This window comes from Ammodytes marinus, assembly GCF_949987685.1.
Source record: "Ammodytes marinus genome assembly, chromosome: 20".
Lineage (NCBI taxonomy): Eukaryota > Metazoa > Chordata > Actinopteri > Uranoscopiformes > Ammodytidae > Ammodytes > Ammodytes marinus.
This window is the reverse complement of record NC_137224.1, coordinates 3,286,982-3,303,460: the sequence shown is the minus strand read 5'-3', so window position 1 is coordinate 3,303,460 and position 16,479 is coordinate 3,286,982. Positions and strand designations below refer to the sequence as shown.

The 16,479-nt window shown below is 38.4% G+C and overlaps 1 protein-coding gene across 1 annotated transcript; it reads right to left on the bottom strand.

Annotated features, from left to right (window-relative positions):
- Positions 1-3,083: 3,083 nt before the first annotated feature.
- ormdl3 (ORMDL sphingolipid biosynthesis regulator 3) lies at positions 3,084-14,162 on the bottom strand. Its single transcript, XM_080048697.1, has 4 exons — positions 13,897-14,162; positions 12,437-12,717; positions 11,320-11,471; positions 3,084-7,048 (listed from the first exon to the last, which is right to left on the bottom strand). Exons 2-4 carry the CDS (start codon positions 12,608-12,610, stop codon positions 6,913-6,915), a joined length of 462 nt encoding a protein of 153 aa, XP_079904823.1. The 5' UTR covers positions 12,611-12,717; positions 13,897-14,162; the 3' UTR covers positions 3,084-6,912.
- Positions 14,163-16,479: the final 2,317 nt, after the last annotated feature.

Below are 16,479 nucleotides of genomic sequence, written 5' to 3'. Positions count from 1 at the left end.
AATGTATTCCTGATTTAATGTATGCAGTACAAATGGAAGAACATTAATCTGCATCACCAACACCAAAGAGAAGGTACTAATTAAATAAATGCGTTTTAATACCTTGCCATTGCACTGAATGCACATAGAACATATTTGCACAGATGCCGTTCTAGATTCAAAACTTACCCTTTATATTAACTATTTTCTTGATAAATGTTGCCAATAAGTGTGCAATAAAATATAATATAAAATATTTTTCTTGGCAACACGATTTTTATTTTATGATTGAACAGGCTACCGGTATGCATATTTTCCTATAAATGTTTGGTTTTATGGGTCATGTGTGGACTATTTCAGTAAGAGTAAACTATTAAAAAATATGTTTTCATGTGGCTGTTAATCTGAATGTGCACACAGAGACAGATATGAGCAGAGGAGAGAAAACCTCTTGACACAATGAAAGGAGAAGCTCTTCCTCCAGGCATTTTACTATTTATAGGATTAGAACATGTCTTCATAATATGGCCAAAGACAGACATTTGCTGCCCTCTTCTGGAGAAAGATATATATACTGTATATAAAAAAAAATATTGTTACAGTATTGTTTTTAGTTTTGGCACAACTTGTGTTATTGGTTTATATTTTATTGAACACCTTAAACTGTGACAAATCATTTGAGCCATGTGTTTATCTATTGTTGTTGCTAGGATGCCATCTGGAAAATTCAATGAACAAAATGTTTAAAAAAGAAATAGAAAACATTACAGCATTGTGTGTACCTGCTCCAAATCCTGTTGAAGAATAATATTTTAACTAAACAATTCAAGCTGGATTGCAAGTTTAGGATGCATCTGTCAGGTCACATTGTATTATTCATAGCACACATTATTTTGCACTATACACCTTAAATCTTAACCACATTGCACAGGCTATAATTAGATTAATTGGGCCATGACTTCACAAATCACACCCTACATTCGCCACAGGCCTCGTCTCTTAAAGCTCAAAGACATATTAAAAAATATATATATAGACAACCTCAAAATCGAGGGTCTGAATATAAATAATGGTGTAAGCTGCGCACACTGTTAAAATTCTTAAAGGACATTTAACGCGTTAAAAACCTTCAAGGCAAAAGGAGGAAGTAAATAATTTAGTTCATTTCACACCTTTGCGATTGTGTGGAAGATATTTTAAAGGTATTTGATTATACAGTACAAGTAGCGCTCACTGCACTAATGGCTGGCACTAAGATGTGACTTTGAAAGTATACGTAGAGACTCTTTCAAATGTAAATACTAGGGCTGTCAAGCGATTAAAAAAATTAATCTAATTAATTACAGGCTCTGTGATTAATTAATCTAAATGAATCGCATACTTATATGACACTTGTATGCCTGTTTATAAACAACTGTATAGGCTACTCTCTCTCTCTCTCCCCCCATCTCTCGTAACTTCTGCTTCTTGCTAAATGACGACACAACAGACAGCGCTGCACTGCCACAGGTGCGGTGCGCATAGCCAAATCCGACTCATTCACCGTCCTACTCATAGCCAAAAATATTGACACACACACAAAGGAACAAAAAAGACAGGCATATGCCAGCTAGGAAGAGTGAGAGGGGGCGGGTGTCCGTTTGTGGGTGACGATCGCAGCTAGCAAACAGAGACACGGAGGAAGATTGAGAGATACTGTTTTGAACCTACATTGTTAATTAGGCACCCACTAAATCAATAATGCACAGACACTGCGGAGAATTACAAAAGACGTATTCCTACCTTCATGCTTATTTGCCCGGAGCAGCCCATAACACATCCATAGAGCCCTCGGCCTCTTTCCCCTGCTTCTTTCTTTACTCTTTAATCCCGTGCGGGCCGTGTCAGCAAGCTACAGGTGCAGCTCCGCTATCGTCTTACCTCTTTTGCACCGGGTCAAAGGGCAATATAGAAGTGTGATTAATCTGCGTTAATTTTTTTAATTGCGTTAATTTTTCTGTGATTAATTAATCGAAATTAACGCATTAATTTGACAGCCCTAGTAAATACACATGTACATATAACATGCTTTTATGTCAGGCTGAGGCATGGCTTAAATTTTCCTTTTGACATTTTGAAGTAACTGCTGCTTTTCTAGTAAGTGCTTACCTCATTAGTGAGATCGAAAGGGGAATCATAAAAGGTAGTGATCCGATCCCGAGGAGTTTATTTTACTATGAGTTGCAACACTGTAATGTAAGGCCATAGTTCATAAATGTACCTGAAATACTGATGAATGAATTGGTATAATTTCTGGATTCTAAATTAGGCTGATGATACAGTGTATTAACATGGTCTTTAAACAACACTAGTAAACTCAGCTTGTATTTCAGTTCAGTATGTGATGTGGTTGAACTGGGATATTAGCATATGATGTCATGTCAATATAAAGACATGTCAGCAGTAACACAGATTAAAATGAAAACTAAAAATGTTGAAACACCTTTGTTCTTTTTCAACATCAGACAAAATTAATGAACACAACATTCTTGTCCAACAATTTCACGTAATGTACAGCACACAACACCCTACGTCCTTAGACCGTCAATTTGGAAAAGAAGGGAAAAGTATCCTGAATTTTTTTTTTTTTTAAATGGGGGGAATCCCTCTCCAAGGATGGACGGAGAGACAGGAAATATATGTGATGTGGTGCAACCCTGACTATTCTGAGATATAGGCTAATGTATAAAAAAAATGTAATAAATAAAAAGTCATTCAAGTTTCGAACTGAACTCTTTGAAAATATAGATGCAAATAAATCCTGGGAGTTTAGATTAACACTGATCCACCTAATCCTTAAATCTATGTTGAAGCTTAATGCTCATAAAGACTTGTATAGAAGTAAAGCCAGAAAAAAGACGAGAAAAACAGGCTTGCATCATGTAGTGCCAACCGTTTAAGTACAAAATGTTTATGTGCACACAATCCTTCAAATAGCCACTGTCTTAATAAATCCAAAGCTATGTTCTACAATTAATATAATACTGATAATATTAGAAACTACGACTCAATAGAAAAGCAACAATTTCTGAGATGATACTTGAAAAATACTGTATTTTGGGGGCAAGCACGTTTACAGAAGAAATATCACCAACAATTCCTTAAAAAAGAAAGTACACTGAACAAGAAACACTGGCCATCCCTGCGTTCCAATACCAATACTTCTATACTATGTAGTATGCCAGAGAAATATTTGGGATGTCCCAAGACATGCATGTCAAATGCAGTATGCCAACAATACCCAGATGCCCTACTACATACAATTGTATTTTGCAGCATGCTTTAGTAGATGTGATTTGGAACGTAGGGCAAGTTTCACATTTAACCAGCGTTCAATTCAACTGTCTTTCAAAAACTTTCTCCATTAAAAAATGTGAATAAAAACAATAAAATGCATTAACACTTTTTGCTATGAAATACATCACGTCGATGAAGTAGAAGCCCATTATGGTCACAATATCTCAGAAAAAAATCATGATGGATATACGAAAGCTGCAGCAGATCAAATAGTATGGACAAAAGCATGATTCTTAGGTCTATTGTCATTGGTCCGATCAATGCATCATGTCAAAATTATGCCGATATCACATATCAATCTGGTAAACAAATAACTGAATTTGTAGGTGGAGTCAGCAATTCTGAAGAATGCTTGTTGAATTTTGTTTTTGTCAAAATCAGTTAATATCTATACGATTCGTTACCTGTCCGTACTGTGTGTCAGCTTACAGAGCCTAGGCTATGTATTAACATTAAATCGCTTTTTGTTAAAAAAAAAAAAAAAGCATTCTCCAGAATCAATGACTTCATCTTTAATTCTCTATGGGTCCAGCAATTATTCATATGAAACAGCATTAAATACAATAATTTAATTTAATCGTAATTTTTCCCTAATCTACCATAACTTTAAAAGACCAAACTGGACATGTCATTCTACTATTGAACTGCTTTCAAAGTCAGAAATATTAACATTTATTCTATGCCACTATGGCAACTGCTAATACTACGGATTAAGGTGAAATGTGTGGACAACACTGTATGGGGTAACAGACGTAAACATATACTTAAAAATATATTTTTTTAAATCCAAGAAAGGAGATATTCAATCTTTAGATCTATTTTTTAAAGCAGTATTTCAGTTCAACAACACTGATAGAAACAATGTGGTATCATAACAATCTAGTGAAAGAAAACATTACGTTTTGCCTCTTATAGCAGCAAAATGTTTCAAACATTAGTCTGCTTGTTGTATATATACTAGAATTATCTATTTTCCACCATTAAATGTCTAATATTTCATGATTACACAGTTTGGTTATATCAAAAATCCCTAAATTGAGGAACCAGAATGATTCAAACCCTTACAATGATACAGGATTACTTACAACCTCAATTTTAAAAACTCTTTCAAGATTAACTTCATTGGTGAAATGGTTGTTGGCCATGTTAGCCAGCCAAGTGCAATGAAAAAAGTGAATGAACAAAAAAATCCTACACATGCAAATAGACTAACAATAAATAAAACAAAATTCTCCACAAACATTTGGAAATGAACAGGGGACCTTCTTACTCTAATGGTGATGGAGCTTTGTAGCATAACTCTTATCCCTTTAGCACATTCTACATCATAACTCCAAATTCCAAGGATCCTAAAAAGACTAACAGTGTGAACAGGGCGCATTTTGGATTTGTCAGTTTCTCTGAAGAAATCACATCTGGCTAAATGTTTTATAAATACATATTTATTTATAAGTGTTTTATTTGGGAAAAATTAACAATCCTAAAGCTTTTCTTTAACTTTAACTTAACAATGGATCAAAGGAAAGGACCACTAACACAACTTTGCAGGTTACTTTTTGCATCTTTCAGCTCATTGTCCGACTCATTGTTTGACTTGAAAGTTCAAAAACTGCACAAACTCATCAACCACAAGGCTATGAAGACCCACCATGCATAACCTATGCAGCACAAGGCAGTCTAAACAAAGTGGTGGCTAGCTGGTGAAGAAGGTGCCGCCTTTTGCAGCTCAACAGCTAAATACTGGAATTATTATGGTTGCAAGGTGTCTTTTTGAAGTGTAACTAACACATTTTGGCTCAAATATTTGACATAGAAACTTCATTCATATGGTCACAATATGTCAGCGTTGCTTTTAAAGATTGTTCGGTGCCCCCAAATGGCTTAAAAAATAAATGAATGCATCTTTAAATTATTCCTCTTTATAATTTTTTTCAATTTCATCTGTGACTGTGTTTCCAATATGCTGTCCCTTTCATATCATATCTTTCATATAGAAATGGAGCTGAACCAAACATCAGAAGGTCCTTTTAAGTATTTCAGGATTGCATGAGTTTGCAGAGGCGTACCTAATACACTTGTAACATAGTTTGTAACTTCCCTTTCAAACTTCTAACTGAGAAGCAGATACAGTGGTGAAGCCCATACTAATGTTATGAGTCTTGAGTACTTTTTATAGAGAAGTGACAAGCATGTATCCCCAGATATAGTGTGAAACCTAAAATATACTTGCTGTTCAACGTCACTAACATATTTGTTCGCATACTACTAACGCATTAAGTTGTATCTGAGGACGTGCAAAACCAATGCTTCAAACTGCCACATGGTACGCGTGGATGTCATCATGCGCACTGGTTCCGTAATTAAAAGCAAGTATATTTTTGGCTTAACTACAAAATAATACGGACGAAAATACTAATCTTTCAACTCTCATATCACAGTACTTTCAACTATGGCTCAAATTGTATGCACAGTTTGCACACACAGGCCGGTAGAGTCTGAATACTGTATGGTGAGTGTGTGACACAAAACAACACAAGAGGAGTCCAAAATAGGGAACTGGTCAGATTAAAAATAATAGTTGCTTAACCTCCCAGTCTTAGCCCTGAGCGGAACAGCAAGGGCTAAAAATAAATCCTTGCGGTTGCTCATGTCTCGCTTCTAGCAGGTCCCTCACCGTTTCATTAAAACATTGTTACTTTACTCTGAGCCCCAGTAACCTTAAGACAGAGGGCGCTTCTGGTAGGAGTAAAGCTGAATAAATACAGCAGTCTATCATTACATAGAAAATAACTTTTTGATTACTGCCTCACGGTGCCAGTGGGTACGAGAATGGCATATACTACTTCCACAACTACATTGTCCTCTCTCCCATTCACACCTGTAACATCAGACAATTGTAATTTCCAAAGAAACTGATATTATACTGATACTCCCTTTTTACAAACACCCTTTAAAGCTATAGTGCGTAACTTCTTCTGCAACAAAACTGTCTGTGCATCTTCATGAGGTAAGCCTTCGGTGGTCGCAAATGGATTTTATACCTTCTGCTGTACGTCCAGGTTTTTTCTTAGAAGTAGAATCAACAACTGAAAAATTTCTTGGGCGCTTCTTGGGATTTTTCTGAGCTCCTGCGCCAGTGTCGGGGATGACACCAGTTTGTAAATGCTGCTATACTGAGAAGTACAGAGAGAGTTGTGTGGAGCTGATAGGCTTACTCAACTTTGTCTCAACTCATTTGGCGATGGCTTGAATGTAACCGACAAACATTCATATACTAAAAAGTGGCGCACTATAGCTTAAAGTGCCTCCGGAAAAACCTGTAACTCAAAGTAGACAATCAACACAAACACAATCACAACAGCACACTTTCCCTTAGTGCTGTCTGTAAAGTGTATTGTGTCTCTTTGCTGGGGTTTAGTACCACGGCAGTATCCCCAATAGGCTTGGGTTTAGAGTGCTGAGTCGAGAGCCAGCGCGCCACAAATCCTCGAGAATCTGCAGCCCGATCCGAGGCCCTGATACTCTGCTTGCTCCGGGCCCGTCCAGTGTCCCGTGGGGCTTATAGGGGAGAAGGAGGCAGTGTCCTCTTCCGCCCCGTCAGTACTTATTAATCCCAAAGATCCTCACCCCGTGCAGCTGGGGCAGCTTGGGGATGAGTACAGTGAGCAAGGAAACGGTGTTGACCACAAAATGGGCCCAGTCGTATTTTGTGTAGAAGCTGGTAAGTATATACCTGGATGAGGGGGGATATAGAACAAGAATGAGAAGTAATTACAGGATATGAGTACACGATTTACAACAACAACAAAAAAAGTAACATGGACGTGTCATTTGTTAATAAGATGGGTTAGAATTCAAACCAGTAAAACATCACTTAAGTGTGCAAAAAAACATAATTGTCCTCTCATAATCACAGCAAGATGATTCCTAACTCATAGACACAGTGCCAACACTTGAAGCCATGGGATAGTTTCAACACGCCGAACAACAAGATTGTTTTAGGTTGCCTACTGACAACTGGCCGGCGGGGACTACAGCTGGAAATTAGCCAAATAGGCTAAAGCTGCTCCTTTTACTGTAAAGTTAATCAAAGGGGACTGTCCACGATACTATAAACAAATAAACTAAACTAAACAACAGCATTGAATATAAATCCAACAAGAATATCCACATGTGCTAAAATCTACATCTCAATATCTCAACTTTATTGAACAACAACTCAATAAACCAACACGGTGGAACGAACAAGCAGAAATCATTCAGAAATGCCTCTAAAGTGGTTTCCCGCTGTTTTTCCTATACATACTCAAACTGTGCACCGGCTACATGCTGGCAGAGTATACACAGATTCCTGCGGGGACACTGGAGTCGATAAGAAACCACGCTGATCTAATCTAAGCGTTTTACATGTGGCCGCACACACATCAGTTAAGGGATTTATAAGTGAGCTTAGAATGAGGGCTTTGCACATCCTGTTCTCTCCCTGTGAACGAGTGAGGACATGTAATAAAACGCTCTCTGGAGACTTCCTCACGTGTTTAGCTGTTCCATCTGGAGCAGAAAGAGACTGACCACTTGTCTATTCCGTGCAGGGAAAAAAATACTCAGAAAGAGGCCTTTGAAACTGGTGCGTGAAAGCGTACACCTGCAGAAATGATATCACTACAGTTCAGGGTACCTCCAGGGATTTCCAAGTTCAATTTGAAACTTGTTAATACCTTTTTAATGCCATTTAAAATTAAATTGAATGCCAAAGTCAGGTCATTGACAGGAATTCTAAGCTACTTTTAATGAAGAACATTTATTATAAACTCACATTAATATACTCAAATTGATATACTGTAACAATAGTTTTGTGAAGTGTGTGTATACTCTTAATAACCAAATCAAAAAGGGCTTATTTGTCACATAACGACCCCTCCCCAAAGGGCAATAAAAGCATGTAAGATATTTGTTAAGGAAGTATAATACTTTGAAGGGGAATTCAATACTTTTAAGGCCTTATTTTGATTATATAAAATTCAATTGTTGTTGAGCATGGGCTGGCATATCAACCCCAGGGGACCAGAGCGCTTCCTGTGAGCTTAACTGTGCTGGTTAATAAGGACAGAAGAGAGCACGGAAGCAGCAAGTGGTAACGCTGCAAACACTTAGCCCCTGAACAATATGTGAGCTTGGCTTAAACACTCTTTCTGAATGCAAAAAAAAGGAAAATTGGTTTGTAAAAAAAAATTCAAAAACAATAAGACAAAAAAATTATAACCTTCATTGTGAACAGCATCTTAAATATAGGAATGAAGCTTAAAGTACTTTATAAGTAAATGACATTTAGTGATTTAGTTTGTTTCCTTTGTTGGAATGTGGGTTGTATTGAGTTATATTGTGGTGTGTTCAAGCGCTGTTCAGTTAAATTGAGTATTTGGCAAAGGTAAATTCATGGTGATGAGTTCAACGTAATGTAGCCTATTTCAATGTCAATGCCTTACAATCTTTGGTAATCCATAAAATACTCAACATGAGTCCAGTGTTTCCCCCAGCGCTTTATAGCTAAGGTGGCCGCCTTAGCAACGCCAGCCTCCCGCCTTGACTACCAACCGACCCCCCCCCCCAAAAAAAAAAAAAATTATTTAATTTTTTTTTTTTTTTGTGCTGCACAATTAATGTACTAGCAAGCGCGATGTGTGTGTTGTGCATGGTCATAACTGCGCGAAAGGCCGCGATTTGCGGTAAAAAGCATGTGTCTCCAAGCGTTTCTCTATCAGCTGCTCTGTGTCTGCGGCTTTGCGCGCGCGCGCGACCGTACCGCACCGCGCGCGACTACGGCATACACGCGGGAGAGTTAAACGAGCAGAAGCAAACCGAGATTTAACTGGTGGCGAAAATAAACGCAGTGCAGTTCTATGGGGATATTTAGCTGAACAGAAAGAAGTGCTCTGCAAAGCTAGAATAGTTTAAGACTCCACATCACTGTGGCAACACAACCTATCAGCACAGAGAAAAGTTTGAAGAAGGCATGAGAGTGATGGCCCAGGCAAGTTTCAGTAAGTGTTTACAGAAGTTCCAAACTAGGCCTACTGTCTTTGAAATGCATTTAGTCATTTTAAGGGGAAAACAAATTGTATTTATTATTTAAAGTTATTTTTCAAACAGCATGCTAGTGTAGGCCAAGAAGATTTATTTTCTGAATTTGTAATGCTGCTTTATTTTTATGTTTTAAATTGGGAAATACAAGTTCCAAAACGACCTCTGTATTTAAAAATAAATCAAGCAAGTAGGCTTAAAATAATCATTAATCGCACAACAGCCCCCACCCAAAAAGGAACTTTAAAAAGTTGTATTTGCACTTTGATGTGCATACACATGTTAAATGTATGGTCCATTATTTGTATTTAGTGTGTCTGTATAGTATTGCACCAAAACAGTAGAAGTTTTCTTTAATTGTGCTTTGTACTGTCTGTACGTTTACTAGAGGTGGGCATAGATTAATTTTTTTAATCTAAATTAATCTAGATTAATTTTGGAATTAATCTAGATTAATCTAGATTAAAATGGCTCATTTGAATTCAATCATAATATGTGTGTGCTCCCTAAATAATGACTCAAAGTAAGTCTTTGAGAACGTGTTTCTCAAGCCAGGTGGCGCATCAGACCAGGGGCTCATCTCCTGTTTCCAACATGCATCACAAATTGCTTGAGGAAGCTGTTCTACTATGATAATTGGTGATGAAAATAAATAATGTTCAACAAGATGTTACATAGTAACGCGTTACCGGCATCGGACCTCTTTTTTCAGTAACGAGTAATCTAACGCGTTACTATCTCCAAACCAGTAATCAGATTAAAGTTACTCATCAAAGTCACTGTGCGTTACTTTTTCTGTCATTTTCCTTAGTGAAACATTTTACATAACTGCACAAGTGACTGCGATTGCGATTTTATGTAAATAAATGTGCGCGCATGTGTCTCTAAACTCTCCAACTGCTCCAACCGCTCCTCTCGTCTTTTTGGTAGCGCCCCTCGTCTCTGCCATGCAGCGTGTGTGTGTGCCTGTGCCTGTGTCTGTGTGTGTGTGTGTGCAGCAGCATTACGGCCGAGTCGAACTGTGGCGCAAAACAAAGTTTTCCCCCCGATGAAATATAGCGTCTGCTATGGGGATATTTAGGATTCGGGTACGGTGACGTTGACGTTGAAGAGATAGAAGTGTTTAAAACTTGGAAACTTATAGTCACGTGGCGACCGGTGGCCACACACACCCACCCTGCGTTCCAATACCCGATTGTGTCGTGGGCAAGTGATGGAGAGAGAGAGAGAGCGGCGGGTGTGTGAGAGAAGCTTCGCCCCTCGTCTCTGACATGCAGTGTGTGTGTGTGTGTGTGTGTGTGTGTGTGTGTGTGTGTGTGTGTGTGTGTGTGTGTGTGTGTGTGTGTGTGTGTGCAGCAGCATTACGGCCGAGTCTAAGCTGAACTGTACAAATGACTGGTTCCCTGAGCCGAACAGGAGGTGGAATAAGAGATTAACGGCGATATTTTTTTTATCGCCGATAAGAGTCTGGCGTTAACGCAGCACGTTAACGCCGATAACGGCCCACCACTAACGTTTACACATAATTTGTACCTGCACATAGCAAACAAAATTGCACAACTGTAAGGTCAGTGTCTGTTTTATTTTTGTATTCAAATAAACAGTTGTTTATTTCTTTACGGCGCATTGGCATCTTTGAGCAAAATACCCCTAAAATTTTCGCCGCGGCGCCGCACCTCCCCTGACACGGGGCAGTGACCACCTTGACTAAGACATTTTCTGAGGGAAACACTGGAGTCTAAGTGTGAAATCAAGTTCACATCCATCCCTTATTCACGTCCATTTGATGAACAACTAAAGCCCAACCAAGCAGATCAAGCTTTTTCACTGTATAAAGTTAAAGTACCTTTTAACTTGTTTCTACAGCGTATAATCCACATCTATCTGTTGAACAACTAACGTAGAACCATTTTGTTTACTTACACAGCTATGGGCGTGATTGTGAGGAACTTGCGTGAGGCGGTGAACTGCAGTCCGTAGTCCATCTGCTCCCAGTATGTGAGGAGCCGAGCTTTGCCCTGATCCACCGTCTCGAAGGGCGTTCCTTTGACCGTGTGGAGCAGCAGGTACATGCACTGAAACACATAGAAATGTTTAGTCAGAGACAAAACTGTTGTAAGATATTAATAACATTTAAGACGTAATATTGTTGGATGACTCTTTTAATTTTTTTTTAGAGTGTGTGAAGTAGCAGGTACATACACTGCAACAGACATAGAGACATAGCATAGTCAGAGTCAAAAATGATAGGCAATGTTTAACACCTATTAACAACATAAAAAACATCATACTGGTAGATGACAGCTTTTATCAAGAGGGAGTTTGTTATTAAGAGGTTAAGGGCTTCTTCTTTCACATTTCTCACATCAGTACCTCTTTCTTTTTACCCATCTATCTATCTATCTATCTATCTATCTATCTATCTATCTATCTATCTATCTATCTATCTATCCATAATAAATACACTACTCCTGTAATCAGACCAAGCTTAGGTTAATATTGTAGTCACTTTCACGCAGCACATCCCAAAGCCTTCTATCCTTCCCTCAAATGTTAGGACTACAGTGTGTGCTCACTTGCTCCATTGACCAGACTGTGAATGAGGTTGGTGAGGGTTGTAACATTCCTGGCAACAACAAAACAAAGAAGAAAGCATCAAGTAGAACCTCTGTGTCTTCTAAAAAAAACTCTAGTACAGCAATATGTAACCCCTCGTATCTCCTTTGTAAAGTAACTTTCATGAAATGTAAAATTAAACTGTCTTAGTGCTGATGCCTACGTGCTCATTGATCAGATCAAAATCACTTCATTCGTCAAATGTACAGGAGTACACAGGAATTTAAAGTAGTGTACCGCTCAATATTAAGTTAAAGTAAATAAATAATAATAATAATAATAATAATAATAATAATAATAATAATAATAATAATAATAATAATAATAATAATAATAATAAAATAGCCTTGAAAGCAAGACAGTAAAATAGGAAACCATACTAAACAGATGACAAGAAACATTCTGTGCTCCCTTCTCCACTGACCAGATTGTGAATGAGATTGGTGAGGGTCCAGACCACGGGCACGCTGGCGAAGGGAATGCTGAGCAGGATGACGTGCAGCAGGCCGATGCCGAGGATGTAAGACAGCCACATGCCCCTGCTGTTCATAACCCGCGTGTTTGGGTTCACCTCACTGTGCGCTGTGCCCACATTCATGATGCCGGTGGGTGGGGGTTGGTGCCACTCAAAAGCACTATTTTTGTATTTTTGTAACCTTTATTTAGCCAGGCCGGTCAGCCTCTTGAAGGGAGGGTTGGTGGTGGCTGAAAAGTAGATCAAATTGAAATTTAAAAGGATGAACAGTTACAGCAAACTACCTGATTATTAAAATCCTTAAAACAAAGATAAAGCATCTATCTATCTATCTATCTATCTATCTATCTATCTATTATTTTCAGCACACTTCAAATACAGCAGCAATGGCCTACACCATTCCCACGCCTACTGTACAAGGCACACAAACACCAAAGGATCTTAGCACAATCTGTCTACTGTGAGATAAACAGAAACATGTCTAGGACAGATTATTCACTGACTGCCTCTACTTATTTAGAAAGGGTTATTAAGAATTATGGAAACAAACACTGAACACTATATCCTGCAAAATGTGAATTATAGGACTTGCTTGCTCCTAACTCAAGTTGCACCATTAATATAATCACTTATACGTAGGACTGGGCCATGATTCAACTTTCAGTGGCACCGTTATATTTATTATTTAGACCGCACACTCCTCATGGGGTCCACAAACTAATGCATTAGCAGCATGTATTATGATGGCTTCTTCTCAGTCCTAAGATTATGATATAGATTGTATAAAATGAGTTGAACTCTTTGGAGTTTTTGGTGCCATTATTGATAACACTGGATGCATAAACTGAATTATTTTCCATAAAATTGAGCAACATGACTAAAGTCTTATCAGTAGGACTTTTCATTAGTGATAGTGATACTGATGTTCACCATGTGGTCCAGTCCTACATGCCTTCAGTTCAATCACGAGTACCTAACATTTACAGATATGGTGCAATAAAGCACAATTGAAGATGATTTTAAAACCCATAATAAAACAGTAGGCCTATATTCTGTGGCCATGTTAAAAATGGAACTACTGTGTAACTTAGGCTAAATTAAGAAAGCCTACAGCTCTTAAAATAAGTAACCTTTGACATGAAGATAAAGTCATTAGCCTATCTGCTTGGTCAATACATAGTATCAATTGACAATGAATTGACAGGAATAAATAATGGTCCTAGCAGCATGCTGTTTCTCTAAGTTGTCAGAGCCTAAGAATGTATCTGGTGGCTACACTATTTACAGGAACATAGATGCACAGATCTACAAGTGGACTACCTTACCTTAGCAGTATAGGAGTAAGAAGTACAATAACAGGCTAGTCTATCTCTGTTATAACTGACTATTAAATAAAGCATTACACTCACAACTCACTGCAGAGAAAAATGGCTTCAACTGCGACCTGTAGGCTATTGGCACCGGTCCGTTATCACAGTTGTTGTGTCTTATCGTTGGCTTGCTTCAGCTGTGTAATTGATATTATCACTGAGAGACCGGCGAGGCTCCAGTGTTTCGATCAGTCATCCGGTACCATCGTTCGCCTCCAAAAACGTGCTGCCTCGCGCTACGGCTCTGTTCGTCCTCTCGTATACGGGGCGCGTGCACTATCAAATCGAGACCGAGACACTTCCACTTCTTCTTTTTTTTTTTCCTTCGTCTTCCAGACAACAGCTGGTGGCAACACAGCACACTGCTTCGTGATGTCACGTCATCGCTATTCGGGGTTTTTCAGTGCCCCCATGTTTCGGGTGAGTTTGTAGCTCTCCGCATTCTGCCGTGGTTGGTCAAAGCGCGTCACGTGACCGACTCAGGCCAATCGGTGTTCGGTGCGGTGAGATAAACGTGGACGACGCCCCCTTTTCAACGTCACGGCGGAGGAGGGATCCGAGTAAACGTGCATGATTGACACGTACAATGAAAAATATGATATTTGTCATAAGAGGAAATAATAAGTAGCTTTTTTTACAGTGTTTTTTTTTTATATAGGTTTTCGCTTTTTGGTAAATGTTTATATGTGTGTTATAGGCTAGGTGTGTACATAGAGATTATTAACAGATAAGCATTTATTTTTATTTTTTGTTGTATTGTACAGACTACCCATTTCAAATAAATGCCACTCAACCAAGCATGAATGAGTTTCTTATCTCTGCTGTAACAAGACTTGGAAACCAATCTGATGATACAATCACAGAATCACAGTCCAGCAGTCCTGACAACCTCTTCATAACATATTTAACGCATTATGCACTTGTGCAATTTAGTATAAAAAAGAGCAAGTTTAAAAAGTCTGCTGCGATGTTAGCAGCTCTGTGTGGCTGTACTTAAGCGCAGCAGCTTTGCTTTAATTGCTAACAACAACATGTTCACAATGGCAATGCAAACAGTCTAATGTTTACCAGAATCACCATCTTATTGTAGGTTGTTATGATTTAACATTTTCTCACAATGCACTAAACACAGCTGAGCCTGTAGTTAGGTTTTGGTTATTATCTATAAAAAAAGTATTTAACAAAAAAAGTAAGATGTACCTCATTGACTTTATTGCCAATGCCTTGTCAGTACTGTCTCAGTACTTGTACTACTGAGACAAATACATTCTTAGTTTAGTTCAGCATTTAACCAGAAGAATAGAAAGAAAGTTGATATACAGTAGGTTCAGTTAAAAAAATACATTACAACACTACTACTTGGTATGAACAGTATTAACAAAATGAACAGTGTGATACTGCTACTGTTAGCACTATAACAAAAATCAGGGTTATTCATCCTGTGGGGAATATGTTTTCAGCCAATTGCATTGACATACTATCGACAAATAGTTTAAATATTTCAGTCTGGGTCAAAGTTAAGGCTCGACAGACTCAAGAGTGACAGAATGACGGACCAACTAATCCATCCCTGGAGCAACAGAAAAGTTAAAAATGAAGTCGCTCTTACAGAAGAGTGGAGAAAGGCACTCGAGATAAAGCTAGATTTATATTTCTTAGTTTTTAATTTGGATATAATTTGGTTCTGTTTAATTAAAGCAGCCAATGGATGTCTGGTTAGCACTTGATATCTATGTACAAAAGGAGGCCCTTGACTTCTTATGTATTCTTAGGTGAGCGGAGACCCTGCTAGAGGCAACGAAACACCATGACTGACAGCGCTGATACTCTGGTCCCAAAAATCAAAGATCAACAGTGTCATGTTCTAGGTCCCAAGATAAGCCCGAAATGCTAATTTAACCCACACAGTAGCCCCAGGGCCAAAGGGGTCAACTAATGTTCTACTTACATTCTGTGTTACGCGACACCCACTGTTTCTAAGGGAACCCCTTGTGAGGGGCAGTGAGTTAACAGATCTGGCCCGACTTGACAGTGGACTTTCTCATACGCTCATTCATAGCCTCGGGTAGCTAAAGCCGTGTTAGCTATGTAAACCTAGAGCTCTGTTTCAAGTGCAAACTATGGATGACAGTGCCGTGAGATCATCGCTGCCACAGGAACAATGGACGAATATATGACACTGATAAAACAGACCTTAGGGGGAGGGGGGAGGGAGGAGTGGGGAGGGGGATGACGCCTACAGATGCTATGTCCTATCAACATTTCGTCATCTGGGTTTTTTTTTTTACAATCCCTTCAAGTAGCAAAGAAGGTTGTGTCAAAACTATGAATAGTGTAAGTTAAACCAGTACAAATGGCGATTAATAACAAATAAACAGTTACAATTATTCTTTTATGCATGTTCCTTATTACAGAGGGTGTTACGTTTTTTGTTTTATAGTACAAAACCACATCTGAAAAAAAAAAGTTTCAACCAAGCAGTACATGACATAACATGACTTGGAAACTATTTAAGATGATAAAATCAGAACATCAAAGTCCCACAGTCCTGTCAACTTCTCCATGACAACATACAGTATATAATAGATGTTTAGATAGTTTCTTTGAAGACTACATTTCTGT